Source organism: Manis javanica, chromosome 6 (genome assembly GCF_040802235.1).
Source record: "Manis javanica isolate MJ-LG chromosome 6, MJ_LKY, whole genome shotgun sequence".
Taxonomy (NCBI): Eukaryota; Metazoa; Chordata; class Mammalia; order Pholidota; family Manidae; genus Manis; species Manis javanica.
In genome coordinates this window covers 139,386,509-139,399,302 of record NC_133161.1, presented here as the reverse complement: position 1 = coordinate 139,399,302, position 12,794 = coordinate 139,386,509, and the positions used below count along the sequence as shown (strand labels likewise).

The following is a 12,794-nucleotide window of genomic DNA, read 5'->3' as shown; positions in this document are numbered from 1 at the left end:
GACAGTAGCTCAGAAATATGTCAACCCTCAGGCAAGTGCCAGCTGGGCAGCTGGGGAAGGGGCTGGGAACAGGGCTGGGAGCAACCTTAGAGAAGCCGTGGCATGACCACAGCCACAGAACCCAGCTGAGTCGCTGGGAGACTGCTCCTGTTTCTCCGGGAGTGGTGCTGAGTGCCTCTGGTCCCCACATTTGAGGTAGCAGGAAGCAGGTGGCAGTGTGGGTTTATCAAGGGATCAAGGTGGATAGAGCATGGGGTCTCAGGGAGCCCCCTGGCCCTGCCTATGGTTCATATGAAAAGCTGTGGGTAAGATCTGATGCCATCTGAGCTTCTGGGCTCAAGGATCCAGGGATTGTAGTGGGCGGAACGAGATGCAGGAGCCTAGGGAGGGTCAGGTATGAGAAGGAAGGACTTGGGAGCTGATAGTGCCACCCAGGGAAGAAGGGGCTGGAGAGAGGTGGCCATGCCAGCATCCATGACATCTGCTCTGTGCTCTGTGGATTAATTTGAGGGGGTGGGGGGCAGAAAACATGTTTTCTTCTTTTGAGAGAGAGCAGAAGCCACAGAAAGCACTACAGATATTGCCCCCCATCCACACATGCATATGCACACATACTCTTGGGAGATCTAACACCTGCAAGTGAGAAGTTTATGAAAAAAAGCCATGCCATGGCTCTGCACAGAAGGTGCACCTTGTTACCCAGTGCATGTGACGATGAGAACACCCACCTCACCCCCAGCCTCTGATTTGACACCTGCTTACCTCTCCAACCTCATCTCCCTCCACAGCCCTTCTGTCTACCTTCCTCAAGGCACACTCGTCAGATTATGTTCCAGAAACATGCCAAGGTCATTCCTATCTAAAGTGCTTTGCTTTTTCTCCTGCTCAGAGCACCTGTCCCTCAGATCTTTGCATGACTGCCTCCTCATCATCCAAAGCTTAACTTAAATGTCACCTCCTCAGAGAGGCCCTCCCTGACCACTCTTCTCCCTGGGGCCCATGGACAGTGGCAACGACTACCCTCCTCTCCCCACGTTCCAACTCTAGTGCAAATAACTGGGAGACTCATCACTGGCAGACACCCCTCACCCAACCCCACACGTGCTCATGCTGTGTACACAGAACACACAATCCCCTCACACAAATCACATACAAATAGCACGTAGCACAGGCACATATACTGCACACAGTATAGGGCATATGCCCATTGTATTCATGGCACACCAAATCTGCACCCCATTCTATACACACATGTGCACATGTCCTGCATAAATGCAATGGGTGCATACACTAAAAACACACACAACAGCACATTTACACACCTCTTACACTCTCACTGACAGCCTACAGTCAACCCAGGCACACACGTGTGTATGTGCACACACACACAGACCATCCCCTCCGTATTCGGCAGCTGCCCACCCTCCCTCCAACCAGTGAGAAAGGAAGGTGCAGTGACCAGCGACTGCCGCGGCATTGGGTGGGGGCTGCACCCCCACCACCTGGCACGATGCTGCGGATTATTAGTTCCTGGTAATTTAGTGCCCTTGTACAGAGTCGATTTGTGCCTTTCATTCCTAATTGATCTAGTGGCTGTTTAAATGGCAGCAGGCATCTGTTGAGAGTAGGAAGGTTCATAAGGCGCAATAATTCATAACACCGTCTGGAATTTGCCTTTCATGTCCCTCAGCTAAACCACTGCAGGGCTCTGCTTAAATCACAGCCACCGAGGCTTTCTTTGGTATTCCACTCAGGGCCAGGAGAATCTTGCATTAAACTGGGATCAGGTTAGATTAGACTATAATATGCTGCGGTATTAGTGGCTGCAAATGAAGACTTACACTGGAGTTTAACCCCTTCACCTGGTTTTCTCTTTGTCTTCAGTCCATGGCTAAGAGAGCTCATTGTTTTCCCTGCCAGGTTCCTGTGGGGGCTGAATAGACCTTTTTGCAACTGGGGGCTGCACATGCTCTAGCCTCAGATACTGACCCTTTTTCCCCTCCTCCAGACTATAAACTGGACTGCAGCCTCAGGGCCCAGCTATTTATGCATCATCAACCAAAACAAGGGCTGAGAGGTGGTGTCCAGAGGCAGGCTGCCCAGCCACACAGCTCCTCCGAAGCAGGAATGTGTCTCCCCTCCTGTCCCACTGCCCCTGAGCCTGAGTAGAATGACCAGTAAGGGTAGGTGTGAATAGGTGTGGGTGTGGGCAAGATGAAGCACCTCTGTCTTTTTGCCTAGAATCACTAGAATGCCAGAATGGGACAGGCTCATGGACCCCCCCCCACCATCTGCCTGAACGCTGTGCAGGCTGGACGTTCAGTCACAGTTTGCTGGGGAGGAAAGCATGGTCTGTTTTCCTCTCCAAGACTTACTGTGCTCTCCAGTATGGCAGCCACTGGCCACATGTGGCTATTTCAGTTAAAATTAAGTAAGATGGCTAAGAAAGCTCAGTGTCCTAGACACAGCTGAAGTGTTTGATGGCCTCATGTAGTTAGTGGTCACCATACTGGACAGTGGAGATTGTAGAATATTTCCATCATTGCAGAAAGTTCTCCTGGCAGTGCTGGCTAGAATATCCCTGTTGGCAGAGCCCTGGGGGCCAGACCCAACACACATCCTTCCTCCTCTCCCAGCAAGCAGGGCTTGATCAAAAAGAAAGAAGCCAGATTTCATGGTAAAGGAACTGAGGAAGGAGACCAGAGAGTGATGGGTCCATGCTTTTCCAGAAGCACAGTGGCAGGGAGTGGGGCGCCAGAACCCATTGCTGGCAACCCATACAAACACATGCACGTGTGCTACATGTCAAGACACAGTTGTTCACACATGCTGCAGAGAAATTAAAATGATATGCACTTACATAAGCAAATAGGCACACACATAACATGTATTATATGGTATTGGGATCCACATACTTCTACTAGACTCTGGACAGACAGTGATGAATAAGGTGGGTAGATTCCTGCCCTCATGGAGCTTCCTCTAGTGAGGAAGGCAGATAATAAAGCAAACAGCTCAGGAAGCCATTAGCATAGATTAGAGGAAGGGGAACTCTGGGGGACTTGCCAGAGTCAGTGGGGTCTAGGCTGAGACCCACAGAGCCAGCCAGGTAAGAATGTTAGCTTCCATAATACAGCAGAGAACCACACACACACCTGCTCACACTCACGTGTCTCCATTCACTGATTCATTGTCAGTCACCAAGTATTTATCAAGTGCCTGAATGAGCATGCAGGGCAGGTCCTCAGGAGACAGTGACCGTGCAGACAGAGACAGTCTTGAAGGAAAACAGTGCTGCCAATAGTCATTGAATTATAGTTGGTCTAAGTGTGGGTGATGGCAAATCACAAGGAGATATCACACGTGTGACCGGGTATCTGCCCGAAACTGAGACAGCTGAGAGACCCAGGACAGGTGGAGATACGCAGCCGCCACGTGTGGATGAGTATTCTGGCTTACACACCTCCCCCTGCAAACACTCACACACGCATGTGCCCATGTGCTGCCCTCCCTCAGCTGGCCCCAGACCGCCAAGAGTGGGTTTAATGGCCAACCACAAACACTCATGTCCTGGACTCTTCTGGACACTCCCCACATTTCCTCCCGGGGTTGACCTTGAACCAGAAATGGACACCTAGTTCTTTGAAAGGTTATACCCATCACTTCTGACCAAATACACGTGGTTTATCTGAGTAGAAAGAGAAGCTAGGCCCCAGTGATGAGGAGCGCAAGCCAGGAGACAGAGCGTCCATGCCAGGGCATGTAATGCTGGCATCTAGGCTGACCATGGAGCCTGGGGACATTCCCAAGGAGTGGGACCTTGGGAGAAGTGACAGGAATGTGGGAGAGGGCCCTGGGGGCTTCTGAGCCCAGCCCTGTCTGTGTACGCATGTGTGAGCTCTTGATGTCCCCGCAGGCACCCTCTTTTCCCGCTCCTGACGCTGCTGTTTGAGAAATGTGAACAGGCCACCCAGGGCTCTGAGTGCATCACCTCCGCCAGCTTTGATGTGGACATCGAGAACTTTGTCCACCAGCAGGAGCAGGAGCACAAACCCTTCTTCAGCGATGACCCAGAACTGGACAATCTGGTAAAGACCCTCCCACACCCACCCTGGCTAGGGTCTTCCTACCCTCTGATCCCTCCAAATGCCCTAGAAATGATCCTTCATTCATTCAGCAAAAATCTGGGGGGGCCGGCCACCACGGTGGGGCTGGCACTAGACTCACCCATTGAGTAGCCAGGAACCATCTCTGAGCTCCTCAAACCAAGACTTGCCTGCAGGCTGTGCTGCCAGAGCACCCCTTTCTCTGCTCGCAGCAGCGCCGACCCCCTCACAATGCGGACGGGAGGAAAGGAGGGTCCTAGATGCCAGACTGTCTGGGGCATCTGTTCTGAGGACTGGAGTCCCGACATGTTAGTAGGTCTGGTCAGAGAAAGATGATGGCTGGTGTGCTACCACGTGGAGGGCAAGGGTTACAGGCTGAGTCAAACACATCAATGGAGAGAAAGCCCTGGAGACACGGTCATGCTGAGCAGAAAGCTGCCAGGTGTCTTGCCCTTTTAGGGAGACCAGCGGATCAGGCTCCTCCACCCAGCCTGCCATCCAGATCATCATTGCAGGTTTGTTAATACTAGTCCTGGGGCCTGCCACCTGCACCTTGTAATTTAAAAAGTTTGGTGGGGCCTGTGAGTCCACATTTTTTTAGTTTCCCGGGAAATTGCAATCTGCAATAAGGTTTGGGAGCCACTAGATTAGATGACATCTGAAATTCTCATCTAGCCCCAGGAATTCTGCTAAGAGAGCAGTAGAGAAGCTACTCTGGTCATCATGAGAGAGTCAGTCTAGGATTGTTAACCACAATTCTTGATATTTTCGGCGGATGGATTATCCAGATTATGCAGTGAATATGGAAACCTCCTTCACAAACTGACTCGCGAGAGTTCCAATCTCTTGTATCTAGAGTTTAGCCACCAGACACCCACTCCCAAAAAGGAAACAGAATTAGAAAAGCAAATGTGGTTCCAGAAAAGGAAGGAAGAAAATGTACACACACAGACACACACACACACACAGTGTACCTGCAGAGCCGATTTAACGGATTCAGGTATTATTCTGTGCTGTGAATTCCACCCCACTGCTTTTCTCAAGAGTTCAATAATATTCTTTATGGAGACCTCAGAGCTGCCAGGAGAACCCACCCCAGCTTGGCAGTTTGTGAAGTGTTCTGATGGGGCCAGTATTCAGAGGGAGGGGGTAGGCGCCAGAGGATAAGCACTTGCCTGCCATCAGGAGTCTTGGTGTCCCTATCTGAGGGCCCCAGATCCACCTCTGCTCATCCCTGGCCCTGCCTTTTTCCTGGCTGGGATTGAGCAGCCGCACTTCCCAGGAGCCTAAACCACTGTCTCTCAGGTCCCCTGGGAGAGCTTTCCCCATGCAGGTCCTCTGATTCACAGGGCAATCAGTGCAGGCTGGTCTGGCCTTGCTGACCAGAGTCTCAGAACTGCAGCTATGAGCGGGCCTTCAGAACCTAGTCCTCCAGCAGCCATGGTGCCGGGAGACGAGGCACCCATTTCTTCAGGAGCGAGAATGGACCTCGGGGGCCATAGTCCACTCCCCTCCCTTGACACAAAAGAAACAGGGTGACAATGGTAGGAAATACTTAATATCAGGCTGAGTCATGTGAAAGAATTTATGCCTTCTTAAAAAGTAGGAGTCCTGGGGAAACAAACCTCACATACCTTGCCCACCACCGCCTGCCAGCTAAGCTATGGAAGACCCACGAAGCACAGCCTTCTCTATTCTAGTACAGCCTGTAAAATACCAAAAAGTGGTCAGCTCCATGCTCTCCCTTGCCAACACCACCTGGGTCTCTCTGGGTTCTGTTTCCTCGAAAAAGTGGATTTCTTGATTCAGTCCAGCCAAACCTGTTTAAGTGTCTGCTATGTGCCAAGCCTGACCCAGGGATATGAATGTTGTCAAAACTGCCCCCATGGCCCCACACCTCTGGTGTTCCCTGGTCTGTGTCAGGTGACAGGGCCGGGAATGGTCCAGCTGGTGATGCAATCCTTGGACTGCCCACCCATTCGCATGGACCTGATTTAGCTACATGAGGTCATCATAGTCAATGACGGGCTGACCAACGGGTTATTTAAACAGAGCTGAAGGGGCCAAGGCTAGCATCTTAGCATCTGTGTGACTTTGATGATCTAACTCCTTTGTAGCTCAGTTTCCTCGTCTGTAGACCTTACACCGATCTCATGTGATGGTAATAAAAAGATTAATGAGATGGCTTGTGGAACTAAATGGCCTTTAAAAATGCACAGCAGCCAGAAGGTTAATCTCAATGCAGTATCAGTAAGGCAGGCAGCCCCAGCTTCCACCTCACCCCGTGGCCATCAGAGAGACCCTGCGGCTGGGACCCTGAAACTTTATTTGGGGAGTCATGCAGTGCCCTCTGCCACCCCACTTGTAATCCTGTGTCAGGAAGGGGGAGATGAGGAGACCAACCACAGAAGCCATCATTAGAACAAGAATCATGTAGCCAGCACAGCCGAGATGCACATAATTAGAAATTAGAAAAAGGTCAGATCGCGTCATTATCAGCTCAATCAGCTGCTGAGTGCCACAGCCAGTTAATTTGGCATCTGTATTTTTTACAACCCCGCACACGTAGCCCAACGGACTGTAACTCTTTATCCGGACAGATATACTGCGCAGCGGAGCAGGGACATAAAATGAGAGACCCCAAGCAAATGAGCTGAGATAATTGAGAGATTTATTTTTTATATATATGTGTGTCAGGGCGGCTTTCCTTTGCCCTTGAATCTTGACTTTCATACACAGGATTGTCAGGAGGACACTGGGGTTCCCAAAAACTTTGTCCCACCCTCCAGGCCCAGGGAGCCTATAGTCCCCAGCCCAGCAGGCCCACCACCGGGACATCAATCCTCTGCCTCCAGCTGGTCGTCCTCCTCCCTCCAAGCAAACCGCCCCCCAGTGTGCGGTACTGTCCCTGCTCAGGCTGTCTCCCAGGCTAGCTCCCATGGGAACAGCTGACTGAGCGGCCCAAAGTTCAGAGAGGTCCCCAGATTGCAGGACTCTGAGGGAACTTCCCTTCCCGGGTTGGCCAGCTGCTCCCACAGTGTACTTGTAGGAAGAGAAACTTAGTATCATAAAACATTAGAGAGAAGCAAGTCCAGTCCACCCACTACCCATTTCACAGATGGGGCCACTGCCGTCCAGAGGAGGGAAATGACAGGACCAGGATCCAGGGGCGCTGACTCCTGATACAGCGCTCCTCCTGCAGGTCACCCCAGCTCCTCCTTCCTGGGGGCAAGAAAGCCCCCAGTTACAAACAGTACCACACACATCTCATCACCCCACACTCTCTGACCTGCTGACCTCCCCATTTCACTGCTCTGGGGGCAGCTTTCCATGCCCACGGTGGCTAAGCTGGAATGCCCCTCGAGCGCTCCCCCGGGGATACCCTCCACTCCAGTTCCTACACCACCGCAGGGATCACCAGGCCTCTTTTGTACCTGGCACTCTCAGCAACCCTGCTTGGACCCAGAAGCCTCTGACTGGCAGTTGGTAAAGTTTGTAAAATTTGCAAGTTCCCTAAACCCCTTTGAAAAGTATAAGCTTTTTGTTTTATAAAATCTGATTTACGGGCCCCCAGTGCAGAGCCAAGATTTTATATATTATGCAAGATTTCAAACCGAGGCTGTAAAATGTATGGTTTCAGTTTCATGCATGGAATTTTTTTATGTGTAAATTTTTTAACATTTATGGGGCACGTTTTAATGAGACTCTGGTGTGGCTCGAGGGACAGATTATGACTGCCTGACCGCAAAGCCAGCTCCAAAATGGGGCCCCCAGGCCCCTGGACCCACTCTGAAGTGGCAGGGCCTGAGACCGGAGGCTGTGAAGGAGGCACAGGAAACCACAGAGCCCCAGGCCCACAGAGACCCTGGCCGCCCCATTCAGAGCCATTCTCGTCAGCCTGCGGTGCAGCCTCTCTTTACCTAGATAGGAGAGGAAATCCGACAGACACCAGGAAAGGGAATGGAAATTAGAATAATCAAATAATGAGTATTTCTAGAACACTTGCTAGGTGCCAGATGCTGTTCTGAACACTTTACATATATCATCTTATTTAATCCTCTTTTCAAACCCCCCAGGCACATATTATTATTGCCCCTGTTTTAAGATGAGGAGATTGAGGCATGAGGTGAAATCACAAGCTCAAGATCATGCAACTAGTACACGGCAGAGGTGCCATTCAAATGCAGGTCTCAACCCCCGACACGGATGCTCTTAACAGCTGTGCTGCCCGGTAGCTACTCTTTTCTTAGAGCTTTCTGTGCATCAGGTCTTGTTTGGCGTTCTTTCTAGTTGCATCTCATTTAATCCTCACTACAATGCTGAGGGAGTGTCACTGTTATGATCCCATTTTACAGATGAGGAAAGTAAAGTGCAGACATTGTGTAAGCAGTCCAGAGTCTCCCAGTAAGCAGAACACCCAAGACTCAGCCTCCAAAACCCATTGTTCTTGAGCATCCTACTCTGCTGTTTAGTTCCCATGACAGCCTTGTGAGGTAATTATCCCCATTTTACAGAGGAGGAAATCAAGGACTAAGAACCCTATGGCCAACAAATTACAGAGCTGGGATTTGCACCGAGTGGGTCTAACTCCCAAAGCCCACCTCTTGCCCCTGAACCGCACTGCTTCTCCAAATTCCGAGTCATCAGAGGAAAAGTGCCACGTTATTGACAGAAAAGTGCCATGCATGATGGCTTCCATAGAATGTTCATTCTGTCCCCCACTCATCTGGCAAGGTCTCCAGGTCTTGGTCTTCACCTTTCTTCCATGTCCCATTCCTTGTTTCAGTGACCCTGCACTTCCAACTGGTCAAGCCGAACTGGTCTGGTCGGGGAAAATTCCTGATTAGATTTTAGCTTTGGCTGCCCCCGTGACCCACAGGAAATATCAGAGCACTTTAAGGAATGCGTGGCATGGATATAAACTCTTTGGTCTGTAAGTGAAGGAGAATTGTTTCAGCTTCCCAACTTGCAGAAGGAGAAAGAGAGAGTGAAAGGGACCTGCCCTCCAGGGCAAGGACACCTCCCCAGTGGCCTCCTGGAATTTAGCAGCAGAACTCCTCTCTGAGCCGCAATTCCCGCTCCCTAGGGGAGTGATCTTTCTGCCTGTGTGTCCCTGTGGTTATGAGATAATGGAGAGAAAAGCGTTTTGCAAATTAGAAAGTGCTATGTATATAAATGTTTGGAAAGTCAGGGATTTCTTACTATCAAATGAAGAGGCCATCATCCTAGAAGAGAGGCCACTTTTTGAAAAGGAACTTGATGGTGGAGGGAGGGACACTGGCACGAAGAATTGACATTTCTCAAATGACCACCATGTGTCCAGAACATTTTCGTGCATTCTTTTACTCAATTTTCACCACAACTCCACAGTGTAGGTATTATCCTATGTCTTAGAGATAAAGTTTAACTACTTATTCAAAATACCCAGGCCGGAAATAATAGACTCAGGCCATCAAGTCCCACAATTTCACAGAAATGAGATGCCCAGTCCTGTGTACTTTCTGGGACTTGTGGCGCTAGTGTACGGCTTTATGAGGCTAAAATGTAAGGTTGCATCTTGTCTTACTTTTTTAAAGGGTCCTTGTTAGAAGATGAGGGGTGTTTCTTCATTTTGAAAGAGAAGTGAGGGAGGAAAGCTAAAAGATGTAGCAAAACTTGGGGAAAGGAATTAAGGACACATTCATCACATTTGATTATGATATTAAATTAAATGGATTGCTTTAGAAGACTGGAATAAATGTTTTTATGACATTGATCACTTAGAAAAATAGTTTAACAAATCAGTATTATTCTGCTTTAGAGACGAAAACACATAGAAGATGATTTGCTAAACTTAGCTACACAAGAAAAAACTGGGAATGATTATTTTTCCACTAGCTGAATATGGAATAGCAATAGAAAAGCCACCAGGATATTGGAAGTTATTAAAAGAGATTTTTAAAATTATATGTATTTGATGCCCTGTGGTTTATAAATTTTCCCATTGTTATCTCCCATAGCCCTTATCAAATCCTGTGAGTTAGGGATGATGGTTTTCCCCATTACAAATGAGAAAACTGAGGCACAGACAAGTCATGGAACTGGCCCAGAATTACCCAGTTTGTGATAAGTAGGCCTGGACTCAAATCCAGACTGTCTGATAGTAAACCCCACAGGCAAGATCTCTGCTCTGCCAGGCAGCCACCCTCCATTAACCACACTGACTGTCTTTTCCCCTAATATTGAGGAGGTCCTACATATTCATTGTCTCAGAATACCATTATGACTTCCTCTACCTTCTTAAATCTTTAAACCAAGTGTATTATCCCATAAAGAAAATCCTTCAACTGTGCTTTATTAGACCAAAATGTAGGTCCACTGTTGCCCACTGTGCACCAGATCTGGCTTGAGCACATTGTGTGCGTATTTCATTTGAGCAAAACTGATCTGAGAGGATTTTACATTTTATTTTGTTTGACTTGTTTGTATTTTCTGATTCTTCTTCTATAAGGACTTATTGGCTATGTTTTTTAAATAAATGATTATACCTGTGCGCCTTTCTGTGTGTGTGAATGTGTATGTGTATTTTACTCCATGAAAAGATAAAAAAATTGAGTGCATAAAATGTTGATTAAAAGTGAAGAATAGTCTAGTTAAAAAAGCACAGGGAAAGAAGGAAAGAAGAAACAGAGGAACAGAAGAAGGAAAGAAAGGAGGAGAGAAAAGAGAAAAAGAAGAAAGGTTTAAGGAATTGGGATTATTTGGTCTGGAGAAGAGACAGCTGATTGGACAATTTAGTCAAGTCCGATGTCTTGTCCAGTGTATGGCCCAGAGTGAGACCCGATATTTGTGTCAAATGTGTAACATTAAATTAAGGGAGGTTGTTTTGATGGAGGTACTGGCTGTTCTTGGTACCCACAGAAAGCTGAGAGAGCACTTTCTATTAAGGGAGGAGAGATTCTGGTAAATGAAAGGAGAAACTTCTCGGTCAGCAAACTGAGAGAACGTAGAGGTGGTCTGACCATCTCCTGGAGCCCCTTCCAGCACAGTCATAATTGAGGACAGAAGTCCTGGGAATGTTCACAGAATCAGAAAGTGGGAGGCCCCTGACAGCTCAACCCTATCCTTTCACACGTGAGGAAGCAGCACCTGCCTTGGTGAGGTGTTCTGACTCCCAGGGGACATACCGGGAGCAACAGATGTGCAACCAGAGCAGATGATGACCAAGCATTACCAGGGAGAGTTCTGGAAACCCTAAACATTAATGTACGCAAAACCAAACATATTTGGTTTTCCTGGAACCCCATACTTCCTGTCACTGAGACACTTTCCCCCAAAAAAACGTGCACTTTAAACTGCCATTTTCTCTATCTACATCAATCCTGAGGCCCCACCTGAGGGTAAAGCAACATAGACAACCTGGCTTCGTATCTAGTTCTGCCACTGACCAGCTGTGTGACTTTAAGCAAGTAAAACTTAATATCTCTAGGCTTCATTTTCTTCCATTTGTAATATATGGGCAATAATGGTACCTACCTGCGGAAGTGGTTATGTTAACAAATCAAATAAGTCCTGTGATGGGTTTAACACAGTGCCTGAGACATAGTAAGAATAAGAAACGTTTGGGTATTGATGACCATCAATCGATGAGTATTTATTAAATAGTGTATACCATGTGAATTACTCTGAGGGACATAAACCAAAATCTCTATGGTGGGAGTTAAGTACAAAATTTAGGTAAGAGCAAATATTTATTCAGTACCAAAGAATGCATCCTAAAGTCACTATTCTCTTCTTTGCCAGAGCCAGCAGTCCCCATTAGTCTCAGCACCATGGAGGGAGTACTCGCTTAGGGCAAGACCCTGTGATTGAACACTGCATGAAGACAGAAAATTGTTGGTTTCTGTCTTTGAGTGACACTTAGTCTAATTCGGTTCTCCAAGAGCCCTTAATTAGTTGAGCACAGTCCGGGCCCATCACACAATCCAGAAGCCAACCGGGGACTCTTTAGTCGCTCTCCACTTGAAACACCATCAAAAGGCAGAGAGGGGTGTGGCGCTGGCTTCCAGCCCTGCAGCTCGAGTCACACCTGATAGGCAAGATTCTCCCAGGGCGAGTCCCTTCCTTGTTTTCCGAGTCCCTCCCTTGTTTTCCTAGACATCAAAATGCTAGCCAAAACCTTGGAGGGTGGGATTAAGCACGGATTCCCTGTGTATTTCCTAGGTCAGCATTGATGGGTCTCGAAAAACAACAAGCCCCCACCCTTTTTTTTTCACTTTTCCTTTTTATGTAATTGCAGACTCACATACAGTTGTAAGTACTAATACACCGAAGCTCTGATTCCCTTCTTGTGTAACTATAATTTCCCAACCAGGAAATTGACAATGATATAATCCATCAGCCTTAATCAGATTCTGCCAGTTTTACATGCTTTCATGTGTATGTGTGTGTGTGTGTGTGTGTTCTGTACCATTTTATCACATCTGTAGATTCATGTAAATACTATGATAGCCAAAATAAAGAACAGTTCCTCCCTCCTTGCCCCAGCACACCCCGTGGTAACTACAAACCTGTTCTCCATGTCTTGAATTTTATCATTTCAGGAATGTTATATAAATGGCATCAGTATGTAACCTTATGAGATCGGTATTTCTTTCTCAGCATAATTCCTTTGAAATCCATCCGTATTGTTGTATGTATCAGTAATTT

The 12,794-nt window shown here is 47.9% G+C and overlaps 1 protein-coding gene across 6 annotated transcripts in view; it reads left to right on the top strand.

Moving 5' to 3' along the window:
- The window catches only part of PKNOX2 (PBX/knotted 1 homeobox 2), a 245,771-nt gene that overhangs the window by 195,121 nt on the left and 37,856 nt on the right, over positions 1 to 12,794 (top strand). For all 6 annotated transcript variants that reach the window (XM_073239542.1, XM_073239544.1, XM_073239543.1 and 3 more), the window contains one exon: positions 3,917 to 4,088. In XM_073239542.1, coding sequence (XP_073095643.1) covers positions 3,917 to 4,088 — 172 coding nt within the window. The remainder of the gene's footprint in view (positions 1 to 3,916; positions 4,089 to 12,794) is intronic.